Source organism: Coffea arabica, chromosome 8e (genome assembly GCF_036785885.1).
Source record: "Coffea arabica cultivar ET-39 chromosome 8e, Coffea Arabica ET-39 HiFi, whole genome shotgun sequence".
NCBI lineage: Eukaryota > Viridiplantae > Streptophyta > Magnoliopsida > Gentianales > Rubiaceae > Coffea > Coffea arabica.
Window position 1 is genome coordinate 46,343,486 of NC_092324.1, and position 16,495 is coordinate 46,359,980.

Here is a 16,495-nt window from a genome sequence, read left to right on the forward strand (position 1 = left end):
ACTCGCGAGCCCGATTCAAGCTATTCGATTGGTGTGCACCTCTATTCCTGCCCTCTCGCACATAAAACCCCCTGGAGCTTTGTTACCCTACATCCCCCATCCCCAAAGAATCGTGTATCCACCACAACCTGTCACCGTCTTATTCGACCAACCGCGAGTATCGTATTCTCACTTCAAAACCTTGGCGAAGAATCGATCAAATTTTTAATCTCCAACCAACCAATGAAAATTACCCACGTCACCATGCCCCGGTTAAACACGAGCGCATCCACAAAATAAACCTCCTCCAAAATAATTAAAAAAAGGCTCCTAAATTGTACTACTATAAAAATCACTAGAAAACGAAAAATAATTGCCTGGGTAAGGGTATTATACTTTATTAAAGAAAAATCAAGACGACTGAAAAGAAGTATATGCTTCTCTCTCTCTCTCTATCTCTGTCTCTTTCTATTTCTTGAACCATTCTTCACTAATTTTTTGCTGTGATTTTTTTTGGCCCTAATTCGGATCTCTAATTTCCCAATTTTGAAGCCGTAATTTTTCAATTAATTCATCGATCAAGTGAGATTCGATCGTGGAATAACGAACCTTTTTTTTCCCTGCGGAGTTTCTGGTTCATTTCTGTTTTCTTGGATTCGATTTTAACCTAGCCGATCGGAAGAAGATTTGATGAAGGTCGGATTAGCGAATTCACATCAGAAGAAGAGTTGATGGACGATCGCTATGCCTCAACTGCGTAGCGGAGTGAGACGAGGCCGCCGTGGACCGCCGATTGCTGCTGCTGCTAACGTTAAACAGGACGAGCCTTCCGAACAGCCGAGGAGAAACAGTAGCCGGAGAGCTGCAACGCCGGCGAAGAGAGCCGTGAGGACTACTCGGCAGAGGCGAACGACAGCAGGGAATAAAACCGGAGGGAGGATTAATAATAGAAATAAGAATAGGATTAAGAAGGAAGAGGCGGAGCAGCCGTTGCCAGTGTTTGGGGTGGATGATGATGCTGATGATGAGCAGAGAAATGATGTGAATGCTGTGAAGAAAACGGCGTCGGTTGGTGAACAAGAGGATAAAAGAGACGCAGTTAATTTGAACTTGAAGGAAGAGGTAGGGGAAAAGGAAATAATGGATGAATACGATAGCGGAGGTCGGAGTGGTGATAAGGGCTTGGGGGCTGATGACGAAGGCAGCACTGCTCCCCTTCCCGAGAGGGTACATCTATTTTTACTACTGCCCTTGCATATCATACTTGAAACTGCAAAATCCTGTTTCCCTTTGGTCCAACTTGTCAACTTTTTGTGCAAGTTTTGGTAAAGTTGGTATTTTTGTTGTTAGATTGACTATGGTGGTTTTGATATGATTATTTAATGAGGCATTTCAGGAGAAAAAATTTCAAACACTATGAGTTCAAATGTTTTATTTGAATAAATTTTGGAACCAGTAAAAGAAGAAAACAAAAGGTGGGTGCAGGTGTTGTTTCATTTCTTAAGGGTGCTAATATGAGGTTTCAAGTTGATACTTTGGAATTTTGTGTTTTTCTCTTCAAATTTATGTGACCGTCTAGAATGAACTTTTGGGGACGCTAAAGTAGTTGGTTCTAAATGACTCAGCTCTGCGTTTAGTTGGTGTCAAGAGTTGCCTGCAAGCCAGAGTTTTAAGAAATTTGTTGAACAAGTGTTCAACTGTGCAGTTTGAGGGAGGGGCATTTGGGGACTGTGATGTTTTTGCTGGTTAATTTTCATTTTTCTGTTGCTAAGTTTGTTGCGTTATTCAAAATTTAATGTTGATTGGGTATATAGTTTGTGAGGAATTGAACTTTTCTAAACCAGCTTTAGTAGAAAGAGTTCTTTTGTGAATTAGTTATTCAACAGGTAAGTTCTTTTTCATTTCCTCTTGGATAAAGATCAGTTGTACTGAAGTAGGTGAATTTACCTGATTGATGCAAACTAATCCTTTTTGCTTTTTGCTTTCTCTAGGAGGTGCTTGCATATAATGATTAATTTCACAGTGGAATTCTGTGTGTATTACTGTCAGTTGTCAAAGGCTGTTAGGCTGTCCTACAGAGATTGGAATATCTATTTCTGTTTGTTTGTGTCTATAGGTCCAGGTCAGTGGCTCACCAGCATATCGGATTGAGAGGAAGTTGGGAAAAGGAGGATTTGGGCAGGTCTATGTTGGTCGTCGAATTAATCCTCCAAATCCAAATGAGAGAACGGGATCAGGAGCTGTTGAGGTATGGCATTTGTCATTCTTTTTCTGCATAGTAGCTGCATCTATACTTCTTTTCATGATAACAAGATGGAGTATTTCAATGTCCAATTCTAGGTTGCCTTGAAATTTGAGCATAGAAGCAGCAAAGGCTGTAACTATGGACCACCGTATGAGTGGCAAGTGTACACGTAAGTCATCTTTGCTGTTATCATTATGAAATTTTGTCTTTGTAATTTGCTGCTGCAATGCCTCCATCTATTTCCTTGGTTTTACTTCTTAGTGCACTTGGTGGGAGTCATGGCATACCACGTGTGCATCACAAGGGTCGGCAAAGTGACTACTACATTATGGTATGCCACTAAGCTTATAATATATTTTCCATTTCAATACTTTTGTTTTACATATTTATAACTGGAAACTTATATTTGAAAAGCGTTATTTTCTTTGCAGGTCATGGATATGCTTGGTCCCAGTTTATGGGATGTCTGGAATAACAATTCTCACACGTTAGTTTCTCTTTTGGGCCTTGGAGATGATTGTGATCACTGTTTTTTTAATACTGAATCATTTGATTAACTTATAATGCCTGTTCTTGTTTTTCGATTACAGAATGTCTATTGAGATGGTTGCTTGTATCGCCATTGAAGCCATCTCCATACTAGAGAAGTTGCATTCCCGAGGGTAATTTTTCTGTCATTAACACATGCAATCTTTATCCTTTTGGGTCCTATATGAGAAAAAGATTGTTCTGCTGTCTTAGGTTTCCTTGCCTTTATATTCAATTAAAAGTATGTTGTGCGAGATACCTAAGGTGACTTGCTATAAGTCCTTCCTTGACCCTTTCTTGGTTTTAGTATTTGGTGCAAGCAAAAAGTGTGCAGGGTCTGGGATTTATCGAATTTAGAGAGGAATTCTTAATCTGTAGCAGGAAAGAACTGTGAAAAGTTTAACATGGAAATACTGGATAAGAATGTTTACTGCTAGTATCTTACAAGAAATTTTGAGTATACGAATTTAATTGACATGGTAATAAAAAAAATTTCTGGATTACAGTGTTCCTTTGTGTTGCTAAGTGTAGCATACAGATTCTCATTTAATTGCTGGTGTATGTGTAATAATGTGTGGCTTGATTGTATTGGTTGGCTAAAGTGGTTACATGATTCTGGTTATCCAAGGCTTTGCATTAGCAATGTCTTTATTAAAGCTAATTAGGCAGATTTATATCCATGTGAAGTTCAGAGGCATTAATAACTTTATTGATTCCCTTCCAACTCGAGGAATTTACTTGTTCTATTCTTGTAACGGCTGAACTTTGCAGATATGTGCATGGAGATGTAAAACCAGAGAATTTTTTGCTCGGTCCACCTGGAACGGCTGACGAGAAAAAATTGTTTCTTGTTGATCTTGGACTAGGTAAACATCCAAGTGTATCAATGCTTTATCAATCACTAATAAGAAAAAGTCAAATTCTCATTTTTGTATGCCGTCTGGCCCTTCAGCTACCCGGTGGCGTGATAGTTCAACCGGCCTTCATGTTGACTATGATCAGCGACCAGATGTTTTCAGGTATTGTAATAATGCAATATTTCGCTTCTTTTACATGTGATTCGTGGCCTGCTTTCTTTCTTTTACTTTCATGTCATTGCTCGCTAACACAGAAGGCTGAATGTTTCAGAGGAACCGTACGTTATGCAAGTGTTCATGCCCATCTTGGAAGAACTGGAAGCCGCAGGGACGATCTTGAATCTCTTGCTTATACTCTCATCTTTCTTCTTCGTGGTCGCCTTCCTTGGCAAGGATACCAGGTTGACTGCTTGTAAATCTAATATTTTGAACTCTACCCTATACACTTTGTTATTCTTATACAATGTTTATATAGGGTGAGAATAAAGGCTTCCTTGTCTGCAAAAAGAAGATGGCAACCTCTCCAGATACACTCTGTTGCTTCTGTCCTGCACCTTTCCGGCAGTTTGTTGAGTATGTGGTGAACTTGAAGTTTGATGAAGAGCCTAATTATGCAAAGTATATATCCCTTTTTGACGGGATAGTTGGCCCAAATCCTGACATCAGGCCAATTAATACTGATGGTGCTCAGAAGGTTCTTTGCATTTTCTATTGCCATTCTCCTTACTGCTTCCTGGTAAAGAGCTTGAGATCTTCTGGAAAGTGATTCAGATTGTTCCTAACTTTGGTCTCTCTTTCATGAAGCTTATATTTCAAGTTGGACATAAGAGAGGTCGTTTAACAATTGAAGATGATGACGATGAGCAACCAAAGAAGAAAGTTCGAATGGGAATGCCGGCAACCCAGTGGATTAGCGTTTACAATGCTCGTCGCCCAATGAAGCAACGGTATTAAATTTCAGGTCTCCGTGTTCCAGGTTCACTGTTGAGTAATGAATTGATATAATGGTGGTTGGTTGGTGTTGCAGGTATCACTATAATGTGGCAGATATGAGGCTTTCTCAGCATATTGAGAAAGGAAATGAGGATGGTCTTTTTATCAGCAGTGTGGCCTCTTGTTCAAACTTGTGGGCCCTGATAATGGACGCCGGCACTGGGTTCACTGCTCAAGTTTATGAGCTCTCAGCTTATTTTCTTCACAAGGTGTCTTCTCTATTTTTCTTGACTTGCAGCCATCTTGTGCTTTCGCTGTTAATTGTGTTCTTCAGATATCTATTATTATGGCGTTAACATGCTCATCTATTTTACTGTCTTGGTGTAGGAATGGATTATGGAACAATGGGAGAAGAATTACTACATTAGTGCAATAGCAGGGGCAAACAATGGGAGCTCATTGGTTGTTATGTCAAAGGGTTAGTGCTGCTTCTTAAGGTCAATGCCAATTTATGATAAATTTTGTGCTGCAGACTTGCCTTATTTGTTCATGCTTCTTTAAAAATAGGTACTCAGTATTTACAGCAGTCCTATAAAGTGAGCGAGTCTTTTCCATTTAAGTGGATAAATAAGAAATGGAGGGAGGGTTTCTATGTTACTGCCATGGCAACTGCTGGAACTAGATGGGCAATTGTTATGTCCCGTGGTGCTGGATTCTCTGATCAGGTTTGTGGGATGCAGCATCTTATGACTAATTTTGCGGCTGCTGATGAACTTGTAATTTCTGAATTATGTGTGTGTTGTTTTCAGGTTGTGGAATTGGACTTCCTGTACCCTAGTGAAGGTATTCATAGGAGATGGGATGCTGGGTATCGCATCACAGCTACTGCTGCTACGTGGGATCAAGCTGCTTTTGTTCTTAGTGTTCCAAGAAGAAAGCCTGCAGATGAGACACAAGAGACTCTTCGAACTTCTGCTTTTCCCAGCACACATGTCAAGGTTGACCATACATTAGTTTGTCTTTTAAGTTCTTCCTCTGATTGATAATCTCCCTTTTGGTACTGAACTATAGTGATGTTACTGCAGGAGAAATGGGCTAAGAATCTCTATATTGCATCCGTATGTTATGGGCGAACTGTTTCCTGAAGCATATCACAATTTTGCTATGAATTTATTATGGGCATTACGGAGTGCTCTGTTGTATGAACCAAGATAGTGCCTTCTCTTCTGTTAAAGAGAAATATTGCCTTGTTTCTCTTCAACCTGACTCATCATCTGAGGGAGTTAATGTATGCAAAAGTCCTGCTATCAGATCATTGTGTGGTGGTTTATGCGCACCAGATGTCAATCCTGATCATGCTTTAGGTATTTAGTCAAGTTTGAGAATAGGGTAGATTAGGCTTTGGTCTAGCTTTGTATAGTCATAAAACAATAATCATCTATTGCAAAGTGCACAGCCTCCCGTGTTGCTGATAGCTTTATTGGACTTGTGATTAGTATTTTACAATGAAGTCCTAATGTTATCAGTTGATGGCCTTCTCCACTTTTGGGTCCTTGTCTGAGTTCGAACTTTTATCCTTAGGATTTGACAACTTTGAGATGTTGATTGTGATAATTACCGAAGATCGTTATTTATGGGCATTTTTCTACACCTGGTCTCTGTGATGCAAAAAAAAGTTCTGTTCCGTTGAAAAAGCTTGGGGGCAATGTGACTGCTTTCTGGAGGAGAAATGTAAATCCATCTTGATTGAAAATGGCTTACATAGAACACTAGTAACAACAGAACACTACTGTGAGGGGAGTATTTATTTTCTCATTGCGTCTGTTGCTCCTGGATTCGGTGCGTCTGATATGACTGCCAAGCTCGGAGGAGACACTACTGAGAAAAATGATATTGGAGGCTATGCCGTTAGGTGTATTTGTCTTATTTCTGCACCGAATAATCATCATCCACAAGACTCGGGAAATCTTCGTATCGGTGCATCTTATATTCTCTGTAATGTAATTTTTCCTACTCTTTGGTGGTACAAGCATGCATGTGGCCTTGCTATGGTAATATTGGCATCGAGACAGGCTACTTTGGCTTCCATGTGATGCAATGCAGTCTGCACATGTTTTACCCCGACAGGCATCGGATGTGCACCATCTTTAGGGCTTTTGGCTAGGGAAAATTTATGATCTTTAGCCTCCGAGGTTCAACAAGAAAACTATGGAAGAAAGGGCAAAGAGGTTTTGAGAAAAAAGCATCGAGGTCATGCTAAAAATTGGATAAAATTTCTAAATGCTCCGGATTCCTCCGGGCTAATCTTGAAAGAGGTAGAAGGGTCTAGAGTTTGTATATAAGAGACTTTAGGAGCTAGAATTGGGCAGAACCTTCTAGAGGTTAACATTCAAGGGTGTATAGTTAAGAGTGTAATTTGTTGAAATGCTCTTACACAATGATTTTGTTGCCCCTCTCCCCATGCTTTCCACTTGTGTTCTTGAGCAGAGAAGAGAGCAAATAAAGGGCAAGTAATGTAACAAAATACATTCACTAGCTGTTTAATGCGACAAAGTACAACAAAACACAAAAAAGAAGGTGAACTTGAAACCAAAAATCAATGCACATTATGAAGACCTCATGGCATGCTCTCATACACTTACGAACTCAGTAGTACCAATAATAGTCGAGATTGATAAAAAACAAAGAACAGACCAATATATAGAAATTCAGCACATGTGATTAGCCTCAATGCATTTCGACCAAAAAAGGAAAAAATGTTTTGACTTGTCTAATTTCTTATTTTCATAATCCTCCCATTTCGCACTTTTTTCTTTTTCATTTCCAAATTGTTCAAATCAGAATACACAAACCACATGTAAGACAGCACCCATGACCCAACAAGAAAGAACAAAAAAGAAAGTGCAACATCAGGAATGTTCTCAAACCTCTGATTTAAGAGAATTGGATGAATATGGCAGCAAAGGTTCAATATTTAAAAAGACACAGAAGGGCAACAGGAACAAAGAAGGAAAAATTTATTGAGCAAGAAATTACCAACTTGGGAAACCAATTCTGTTCCTCGAACTAGACAGAGGGGCAAAAAAAGAAGAGTAAGGTGCGAAAAGTTTTTTTTTTTTTTTGGTGCTAAAATGTTTTTTGATGATAAAAAGTTTAAATGGTTTCAGCTCTGATTATCATTACGGATTAGGACATACCATTGAAACAATACGTTCTTACAGACAGATCGCCTATCAATGTATCATTTATATTGGCAACGAAGTTCAAATATATAAAATTTTTGAAACTGACAAAAAAAAAAAGAGAAAAAGATCTACTACTATCAACTTAGGCCACGACGACTCTAATGCTAGCACGCGCACAAACTCCTGAGGTTAATCAAGAAATACGCCGCTGAAACTGAAACTGCTGAGGTTAATCAAGAAAACAGTCCTTTTTCTGATAATAAATAGACAAGCATCCTTACTAAGGTAGAAAAAACATAATTAGTAACTAAGTAGAAGGGGCCTAGAGCGGCTAAGGAGTGAACCAAACTGGCTATGGTTCAATCCTTTTAATGGTCTTGCAGTCACAGGGATAATAGCAGGGCTCAAAAGTCTCGTCTTTGTAGTTAAAAATGCCAAGGTCATGGCCTCCAAATGTTAAATCATCAGCGACGTAAATGGAATTGGGCCTCAATCCAGGGAAATCGGTTGCTGAGAGCCAGAAACTCCGATTCAAACCTACGAAAATGGCATGATCTTCCAGAGAATCCTCCATGTATCTCAAGACTTTAAGAGACGTCAAAAGTCCAAGTCTTGTAAGGTAAGTCGCAACCAATGTCAGTCTTCGGCTGGATCTACTATAGTACCATCAGGTTTGACATCGCCCCCAACGTGCCTATCTATAAAAAAGTGCTGGCCGGAGGAGGAGGAGGAAACATGATAATCACCATCAGGCACTGGCGCCGGTATGTCCTATGCACGGACATGGCTTTCTTGTCCCATTCCTCCTCCTCAGCTGGAGTTGTTACGGACTCAGAGCCAGTAGAACAAGGATAAAGCTCCCACATCGACCTTTATTATGTTCTTGATGCAGGCCCTTTTGGCCTGAAAGGATCCCGAAAATTCCAAGTCTCCATCTTGAACTCTTGATCGAGGGCGGTGCTTGCTGGAATACTTGACGTCCATACAGCAGTTTAGAGGACTTCGGAGGCACATCAAATCACAGATCAAAAGGATTCCACCGTTGGCAAATGATTTGTTGATTCTATCTCATGACCATCCGTCTAAATCATACGTCTCTTCGACTATACATTCTTTCAATTGTTGTTGTTTAATGATCAACAGAGAGAGAGAGAGAGAGACTTCTCTTCGAAGTAAATTGAAGAAAAAAAAAAGTGCAACAGGTGTGGCAAAATATGGGGAAAACAAAACAAAAATTGCAACCAATGAGGCAAAAATGAACTTCAACTAAATTTCCATTCAACCTGACAAATTAAAAAGGTGAGAGTTTACTTGACAGCACAATTACAGTATACACAGGAGCACATGAAAGCTGATGATTTAACAAGGTAGGGATGAGCAGAGCAGCTTCCATGTGATTTTGCAACCAATGTACAACTCAAACAGCTTGACACCAATTACAAAAATCCAGGTTTAAAAGAAGAAAAAAAAAACACACAGCATAGCAGATTTCAGACAATAGTTGCCTTCTTGAGATTAGTAGTCTTCATTCAAGCTCATTGTTTCCGAGAAATAAGCAAGAAACCATAGCTTTACAAATGAGGGCTGCATAAGCACAACCTCATGGAATCAATAGAAAAACACTACTTTAAGATATTTCACATTATACTCCACTAATTACCATTAGAGCTTTCTCTGCAAAGAAAGACCTAGTCTATGTATAATTGGTATAGTCTCAGCTGTCTACTTGGTGTACTTGAACTCAAACCTCACAAAGATTAGCCACTTCTCAAAAAGCTCAAAAATGTATTTGTTTCAGCACCATAATTACTTGGCTAAGGCTTTCCTGAAACCCCTAATATGCTCGGCCGGAAACATAATCTCCTCAAACGAACTTTTTCCTGCAAGGATAAAAAGTTACGGAAGACCTTAGCTAAGCAAAAGAATGTGTTTAAGAAACAATACATCATCTAACTGAAAAGGAAGCCAAAAACCTGGATTTTGCACACTGCCTGGAAATGGTACTCACCTCAATTTTATCATGAGTGTACCGAATTGTGAAAAGGCATCTACAACCTCTAATGTCATGCAACCTTCTCTCAATTCCTACAACTTCAGCTTCATAGTATCGCGCTACATCTTTTCGCTCCTGATGTTATTCAGCAAAAATTAAAAAATGTGAGCCCATCATTACACACTAATGAAATTTAAAAAATAAAAATAATTTGAGCCTTTGAACTATTAAAAATAAAAATCATTACACACTAATGTGAGCCTTTGAACTAGTGAGAATATTCTGTGTATTATTTGCTCAACATGATTTTTGACATTCAAAACACTTTTGCTATTGTCACAGAAGTAATGGACTTCAGATGACAGAAAGTGCAATTACAGTTTACAACCAATTATTTTCCACATATAAATCCTAGGTTGCCATCTGTAGGCCAGTCCTCGTGGATTAAATAATTCCACTCATTTGTAACAATGGCAGAGTCATGAACTCCTCCAACTGGACTGTAACAGAGAAGGTGGTGACAAACTGAGGTACCTGGAAGCACAGTACAATGTCTCCAACTCTCACTTTGTGGCATTCAGAGTGTTCCAAAGAGACAGATCTTTCACGTACTGACTTTATCACATTTACCCATTCATCCTCCTCAGGCCCAAATCCAACATATCTTACTCGAACCTCCTGTAATAAACCAAGAAAGATCAAACCTTGGGCACAAGGAAACCCATGCAGAATGATAGTAATTTTTGGGTGGACTCAGTGCCATTGGATCTTATAGACATAGCCAGGCAAGAAATATAGGATATAAATATGAGGCAATCAGCCTTTGGATGTGCTTTTGCACCTTTCCAATGGTTACTATAATGTTGCTTCACACAATGGCTCTGCAATTACAGGACAGATATTGCCTTAAGACTCAAAGAGGAAAAGAAGCAACAGAAATATGCTGGCACCAAATAGCATTGCATCCTAAAACTAAAAAATATGAAGCATTTATCTGCGGGTTCAACATTAGTGTGGGGAAACTCGGCATATACACCGCTATAGTGAAATATATACAAATTATTAGGACTAGGAAATCCTTTGATCAAATTTAAGCACTTACTCCTTCCCCTGAGTCGAGCATTCGGTGGGCAAGAAATGTCTCGATGTCATACCTGTAAGGCATCAAAAAAGGTTAGAACAAGTCTTACGCATGAAATTGCAGCCTTTTCTTCAGGAATGACAATCTTTACCATGTAACGACAGGGACCAACTTTTCCATAAGCATGTTATGCCTGTTTTGCCTTATTTATGTAAGCATTTCAAATTCAAGCCCAAAAACAGAGTAGAACTGCACACATCTGGTATTTTTCTCCTTTATGGTTTGCCTTATTGATGTAAGCATTCCACAAACTAACAGTTTTGGACACAGTACAGAATTTTCCCTCCTTTACACTGTAAAATGAACTCTCATTCAACTGCAAGTCAAACCTAAGTGGACTTTGACAGAGGTTAATTCATGAGCATTTATTAAATGAGACATTTGATCCAGAAAGATGACTCTAAGACCTGAAGAATTCTTTTCCCATGTTAGGTTTACATCTGGTATATGCAAACAAACTATATGGTTAATTGTTAAAAACACTACCTTATCATACAATCAAGAGGACAAGAAGAAATACATAAACAATTTGAGCCCTTTAAGATCACAAATAGATTTATGTCCTGCCTTTGTGCTTCAAGATCATGCAAAGCATCAATTGCAAAAGCTTACTATTGCGTGCCAACTAGAAAATAGTTTTAGAGAAAACAGGAAAGGTTCAAGAAGTTTCACTTGAAGGAAAGAAAATATCCAAGGAAAAACAGAAAACTGCAAAGGCATGTGTACATTCATAACACACAAATATCCAAGGAAAAGAGCAAACTGTGAAGGCATGTGTACATTCATAACACAAACAACGTGATCACATAGGACAACATAGCAAACTCGCCAAATTAAACTAATTGTGACTCACATTAAATTGACTTGAAATTGAAGGAAACCTTAGCACAAGATAAAATCTACACGCCCTATGAGTAAAGAAAGTATTGATCCAGAAAAAAGAAAACAAGAGAGAAGCTTGGTAACAAGTCCCCTTTCCTTTGACAAGGGGAAAAAGAAAAACTTAGTTTAACGAGCTTACCAAGCCCCATCTTTCGGTGATCTTGCCTCAAATTCCAACTTTGATACATCTGGAACCTCTTCATCTGCTTTCACAAGCCTTCGGTCAAAATCTTTGGAAAAGTACAAACTCATTCTAGCTAGTTGCTGAATAAAGTAATGATAAAATTTTTGACAAATAATGATTGAATTTTTTAACATGATTTGTTAATAAATAGCAGGACTGCAAGTTGGCAAATCAATACGCAAGCTACTAAAAGACGATTTCACTTACAGCACTAAAAGGCAAAGGACTTTGAAAGATGATAACCACAAAGACAATACATGCTGTTGAAGGAACAAGACCACCCTAGCACTTTACAAGCAAGACAACTGAAAAATACAATCAAATCAGAATTTGTCCTCAAATACCTCTGTACCTGATAAACTTCTATATACCTGAGTTCTATACCTAAAAATTAGACAAGGAAGGGGTACCCAGCTTGACTTGTAAAGGCTTAGGGAACTCGATCTTATCCAACAACATAAAAATTCTGTGGATCTACTGAGATCCCCACTTACTCCCTATTCAGCCAAATGGATGTCTAACTTTGCATTTAGCACCATGCAAAAATCACTTTCACTTTCTTCAATAAAAAGCAATAAGTAAAAAGAGTGGTAACTATTTTCTCAATTTTACCATTGAGCACTTGCTTCCCAACTTTCTCCATTTATTAAATTCAATTCATAAATCAATCCATGTGTTTCCCACTTCTTATTTAAGCTTCACACATTATTGTTATCCAAGTCCATTTTATAGCAGTGCCGACTCTAGCTAGGACATCCATTTGGAATAAAGGAGTGAAATACAAGTTATCAGCTTTAAAGCTCTCTCACATTTGTTAGAATATAGTTATTACTTGTTTTACATTGTTAAAATCTATAAGCTAATTGAATATAATAGCTCGCAAAGTTGCATCATACAAGACAGAAAAAATTTTAGTTCATCAACCTGTAACCACGAAATTTATCCTCTTATCAGGCCAACCAGATCTAAAGGTGACTTTTTGAGAGAATAAGGTAGTAGGAAAGTACTTGCATGTGGAATAAATATATTAACCATAAAATCGTGCTTAAATCTCTGGAAATTTGGGTTGGGATTGATCCATGCGCAAACCCTGTTTGTCTATATCCCCACACAAAAGCACGGCATATTTATAAGAAGCACCTTTTGGCATCTGGGAATTCTCACTCTTCTTGATCAAAGCGCCAGCTTCTGGAGAAGGAGTTAATTTTCTTGCTGCATCAGCTGAAGCATCTTCAGAGAGGTAATTTTGCTGCCTTTTCTGAAACCAATTATGGACCTAAATACACATCCAGTGACATAAGTATTGTTAATATTCACATCAAACGTTATCAGCTTGACCACTAGCCTGTCTGGAAAGAAGCCAGAGCAAGAGTACCTCAATCCACTTTACAACAGGTTTTCCTGCACGACCTTTAGAACGGCTGCAATTTTAGCATGTCAAAGGAAGGAGTAACCATTCAATAAGAAATTCATCAAATTGATCTTTTCCAACAATTAAAAAGCACAAAAAGTTCCAAGATTACTTGAAAAGCCCTGCCAGCTTCTTACAAAAATCCCGGTCAAAAGATCGGTCCGCTGCATCTTTAAGGAAATGCTCCATTCTTTCACTCTAAATACATCATTTAACATTACAAAGAATCACGTAAGACAACTCTTGCCAGAATAGCATGAGGAAATGAAACATAAAAGTGATAATTAACAATGTTAATGCCAAGTCTTTCACACCACAAAAAAGGGAATGGTAGTAATGTTGGATAGCAAACTTTTTGAAACAACAAAAGTCCACAAGCACTCATTTTCTCAGGCAGAAATCTAGAAACCTGAGAGATTACGACAGGCCTACTAAAGTCATTAGAAAAGAAGAACCACACAAAATCCCCTAATCTACAAACAATCGCATTAGCTTGTTTCCTGATCATCTGGCAATTTTACATGTTTATGACAGCAAGGTAGCAAATTTGGCAAGTATCACACTAGAATCATGCCATGGAATCTTATTCACAACAGAATCTCTGTAGGCCCAACTTCAAGGGATGCTATTCAACAAAGTGGTATTCTTACCTCAAACTGACTGACTGGGGACAAATCTGCTGTAATCTAACAGTACATGACCAATTTCACAGCTGAGAAAGAAATTGAAAACACATGACATATACAAACAGTCTTTACTGGATTCCTCTACAAAGAAAGGAACACACAGACTACATATTCATTCTTGTAACTTGATACTCAAATAAATCTAAACAAACAACAAAAATAAATAGCCACATTAGTTTCGTAAGGAAAATTTTCATGATTCTTTTCCCCTTCCTTTCAATGGATCACCTGTTGGCATGAACAGCCTTTAGATTAATGAGGTACTAAAAAAGTTAACAAACTTTTAAACTACTTAAAATTTCTCCAATGAGAGACTACAAAAAAGTTGCACATTTTTCGCATAACATGTAATTGCATAGAAGCAAAATCCATAAATGCAGAGTAAACTAATATTCTAATCAAGGTAATAAGCAGATTAACAACTGATCAAACATCAGGGCAGGGGTCAATACATTTCAGCAATCAATCATGCTTTCTTCAGAAAAATAAACATCTACACAAATAAATATACACAAACTCAGGCCTCATAAACAAAAATGGAGCTAACTACATAAAACTAGATGATTATCAGAACCTTTTAATGCAAGCCCAGATGAGAAAAACTCAAGATTTTTGGAAAAAGTTTTAGGGGGAAAAAAGGACCTCATCTTTTGTGAACCCAGAAAAGGGTGTTCTTTGCCTAGGACGAAGATCCATGGAAGCAAGTTGTTCCTTCCAGTCAACAGCTGAAAGATTTTACTAGTAGTGATTAAATTTGTAGTTGAAGCTAACAAATGGCCAAAACCCTAGCCCCCAAAAAAGCTGCATTTGTTGAGAATGAGAGAAGCTTGTTTGCAGGTTCTTTGTACTCAATATGCCACGGGAAATTGGGTTTTGTCCTTTGGGCGCCTTTACAAACATTCATTCATTTCTGATTGTTTATTTTTCATTTTCTCTTTCTATTAACCAATGGTCAATAAACCAGTAAACACCTGAATCGGGCACTCTTACTTTGGTTTTTCATACCTAGGCAAAAAGCTTGGGTAGCTTTTACCTTGTTTTTATCCTTTCTTTGAGCTTTATAGCCTTTAGCCTTTGTGTTCACTACTCACATTTGGGTGGTCTGGATTTTGTCACATTATTTCATTAAATGATATAGTACAATTTGGACTATTAAATTTTTTTTCGAACAACTACTATTGTATTTTTAAACACCTACTCAAGTTTTGTTCTGTTTTCACACTTCTCAGAGTATCCATAATCCACTTCTTGCCCATGTTTTGGATTCATTTAGGGCAAAAAATGGGTTCATCCTAAAAACTTTTTCCAATTTGGCAGAAATAACATGAACTTGAAAATTGAGAGAATTGGGAGAATTACTAAAGAGGAAAAGTTACTAAATTATTGTTGGTTATCATTTGTATCTTGTAGAGACATAATCAACACAAATCATGTTTTCTTTTCTTTCTCTTGACCCAAAAAAAATGTTCTTTTTTTTTATTTCAAACATTTATCCTTTGTTTGTGCCTTTTTTTTAACATTACCTACCCTAACAAGTTATGGGGGCACTTTCTGAATTCTGTTATTTAAGAAAGTTTTTCTCTTTTGTGTAATACTAAAAAATTTTCAGAAAGTTAAATTCTTACTTGCACAAGTTTCATGGTCAATTGTACAAATCATTAATTCTAACTAAGACAATTTTTTTTTTTTTTTTTTGGAGGCATTGAGGGAAAAGTTACCTAAGTAGTTGCATTTTTTTTTAATTAGAGAATTTGAGATTTTACGGTCATCTTGTTAATATGGTTGCCTCTTGAATTGGGTCCTGATGGACAAAAGAGCACAACCATTCGAAATCACAACTGAAATAATTGGGCCGAGCCCAAGAAAGGCATACCCTTGATTTTTTTAACCTCGGAGGAATAATAGTCCCACATTTCCTTGGCCCAGAAAAATGAACAGTTGCACTAGGACGCAGCCTCATGGCTTTCATGGCCTACGCTTGCTCTGGATTTTGTCTTTGTACTGTCCCTTTCTTCCGGTTTAACTATTAGTGTGTTGATTAATAACTCTTAACATTATATTGTGAATAAGTTAAATAATCAATAACTCTTAGAATTCTATTGGAGAATAAGTTTAGCAGCAAGACAATTAAACAAAGACGGGACAGAGACAAAATTCGAGACAGATGATTTGAAGTGTTTTATGGTCGATGGTTGAATGGAGCTTTCTAACCGTTCTGTATTGAGATGGAAGGGAAAAGAAGGAAAATTCTATGGTTGCTTTTGGGTATCATTCTATCAACTTATATCTTCCACTAAAGATAATAATTCAAATGTTAAATATTTAACAATGTTTAACCTAAGGGTCAATAACACTTATTTCACCGTTCAACAGTGAATTTCACTTGTGGGTAGGATACTCAAAAATGACTATAGAATCTCAAAAAAAAAGAAGTTAAAATAGTGTAAAAGTCTTTCCGAAAGCTTAATCAA

The 16,495-nt window shown here is 37.7% G+C and overlaps 2 protein-coding genes across 2 annotated transcripts; one reads left to right on the forward strand and one right to left on the reverse strand.

The window, feature by feature from the left end:
- The first annotated feature begins 531 nt into the window (after positions 1 to 531).
- LOC113704087 (casein kinase 1-like protein HD16) lies at positions 532 to 6,190 on the forward strand. The gene is made up of 16 exons (XM_027225742.2): positions 532 to 1,206; positions 2,096 to 2,227; positions 2,320 to 2,393; positions 2,486 to 2,555; positions 2,656 to 2,711; positions 2,815 to 2,886; positions 3,524 to 3,618; positions 3,705 to 3,771; positions 3,881 to 4,010; positions 4,085 to 4,303; positions 4,414 to 4,556; positions 4,637 to 4,811; positions 4,930 to 5,020; positions 5,110 to 5,267; positions 5,352 to 5,540; positions 5,628 to 6,190. Exons 1-16 carry the CDS (start codon positions 724 to 726, stop codon positions 5,685 to 5,687), a joined length of 2,214 nt encoding a protein of 737 aa, XP_027081543.1. The 5' UTR covers positions 532 to 723; the 3' UTR covers positions 5,688 to 6,190.
- A 3,025-nt stretch (positions 6,191 to 9,215) lies between these two features.
- On the reverse strand, positions 9,216 to 14,887 carry LOC113705053 (protein SAWADEE HOMEODOMAIN HOMOLOG 1-like). The gene is made up of 9 exons (XM_027226921.2): positions 14,667 to 14,887; positions 13,451 to 13,536; positions 13,303 to 13,348; positions 13,068 to 13,203; positions 11,883 to 11,946; positions 10,823 to 10,874; positions 10,255 to 10,398; positions 9,736 to 9,855; positions 9,216 to 9,607 (listed from the first exon to the last, which is right to left on the reverse strand). Exons 1-9 carry the CDS (start codon positions 14,718 to 14,720, stop codon positions 9,542 to 9,544), a joined length of 768 nt encoding a protein of 255 aa, XP_027082722.1. The 5' UTR covers positions 14,721 to 14,887; the 3' UTR covers positions 9,216 to 9,541.
- Between the last annotated feature and the right edge of the window lie 1,608 nt (positions 14,888 to 16,495).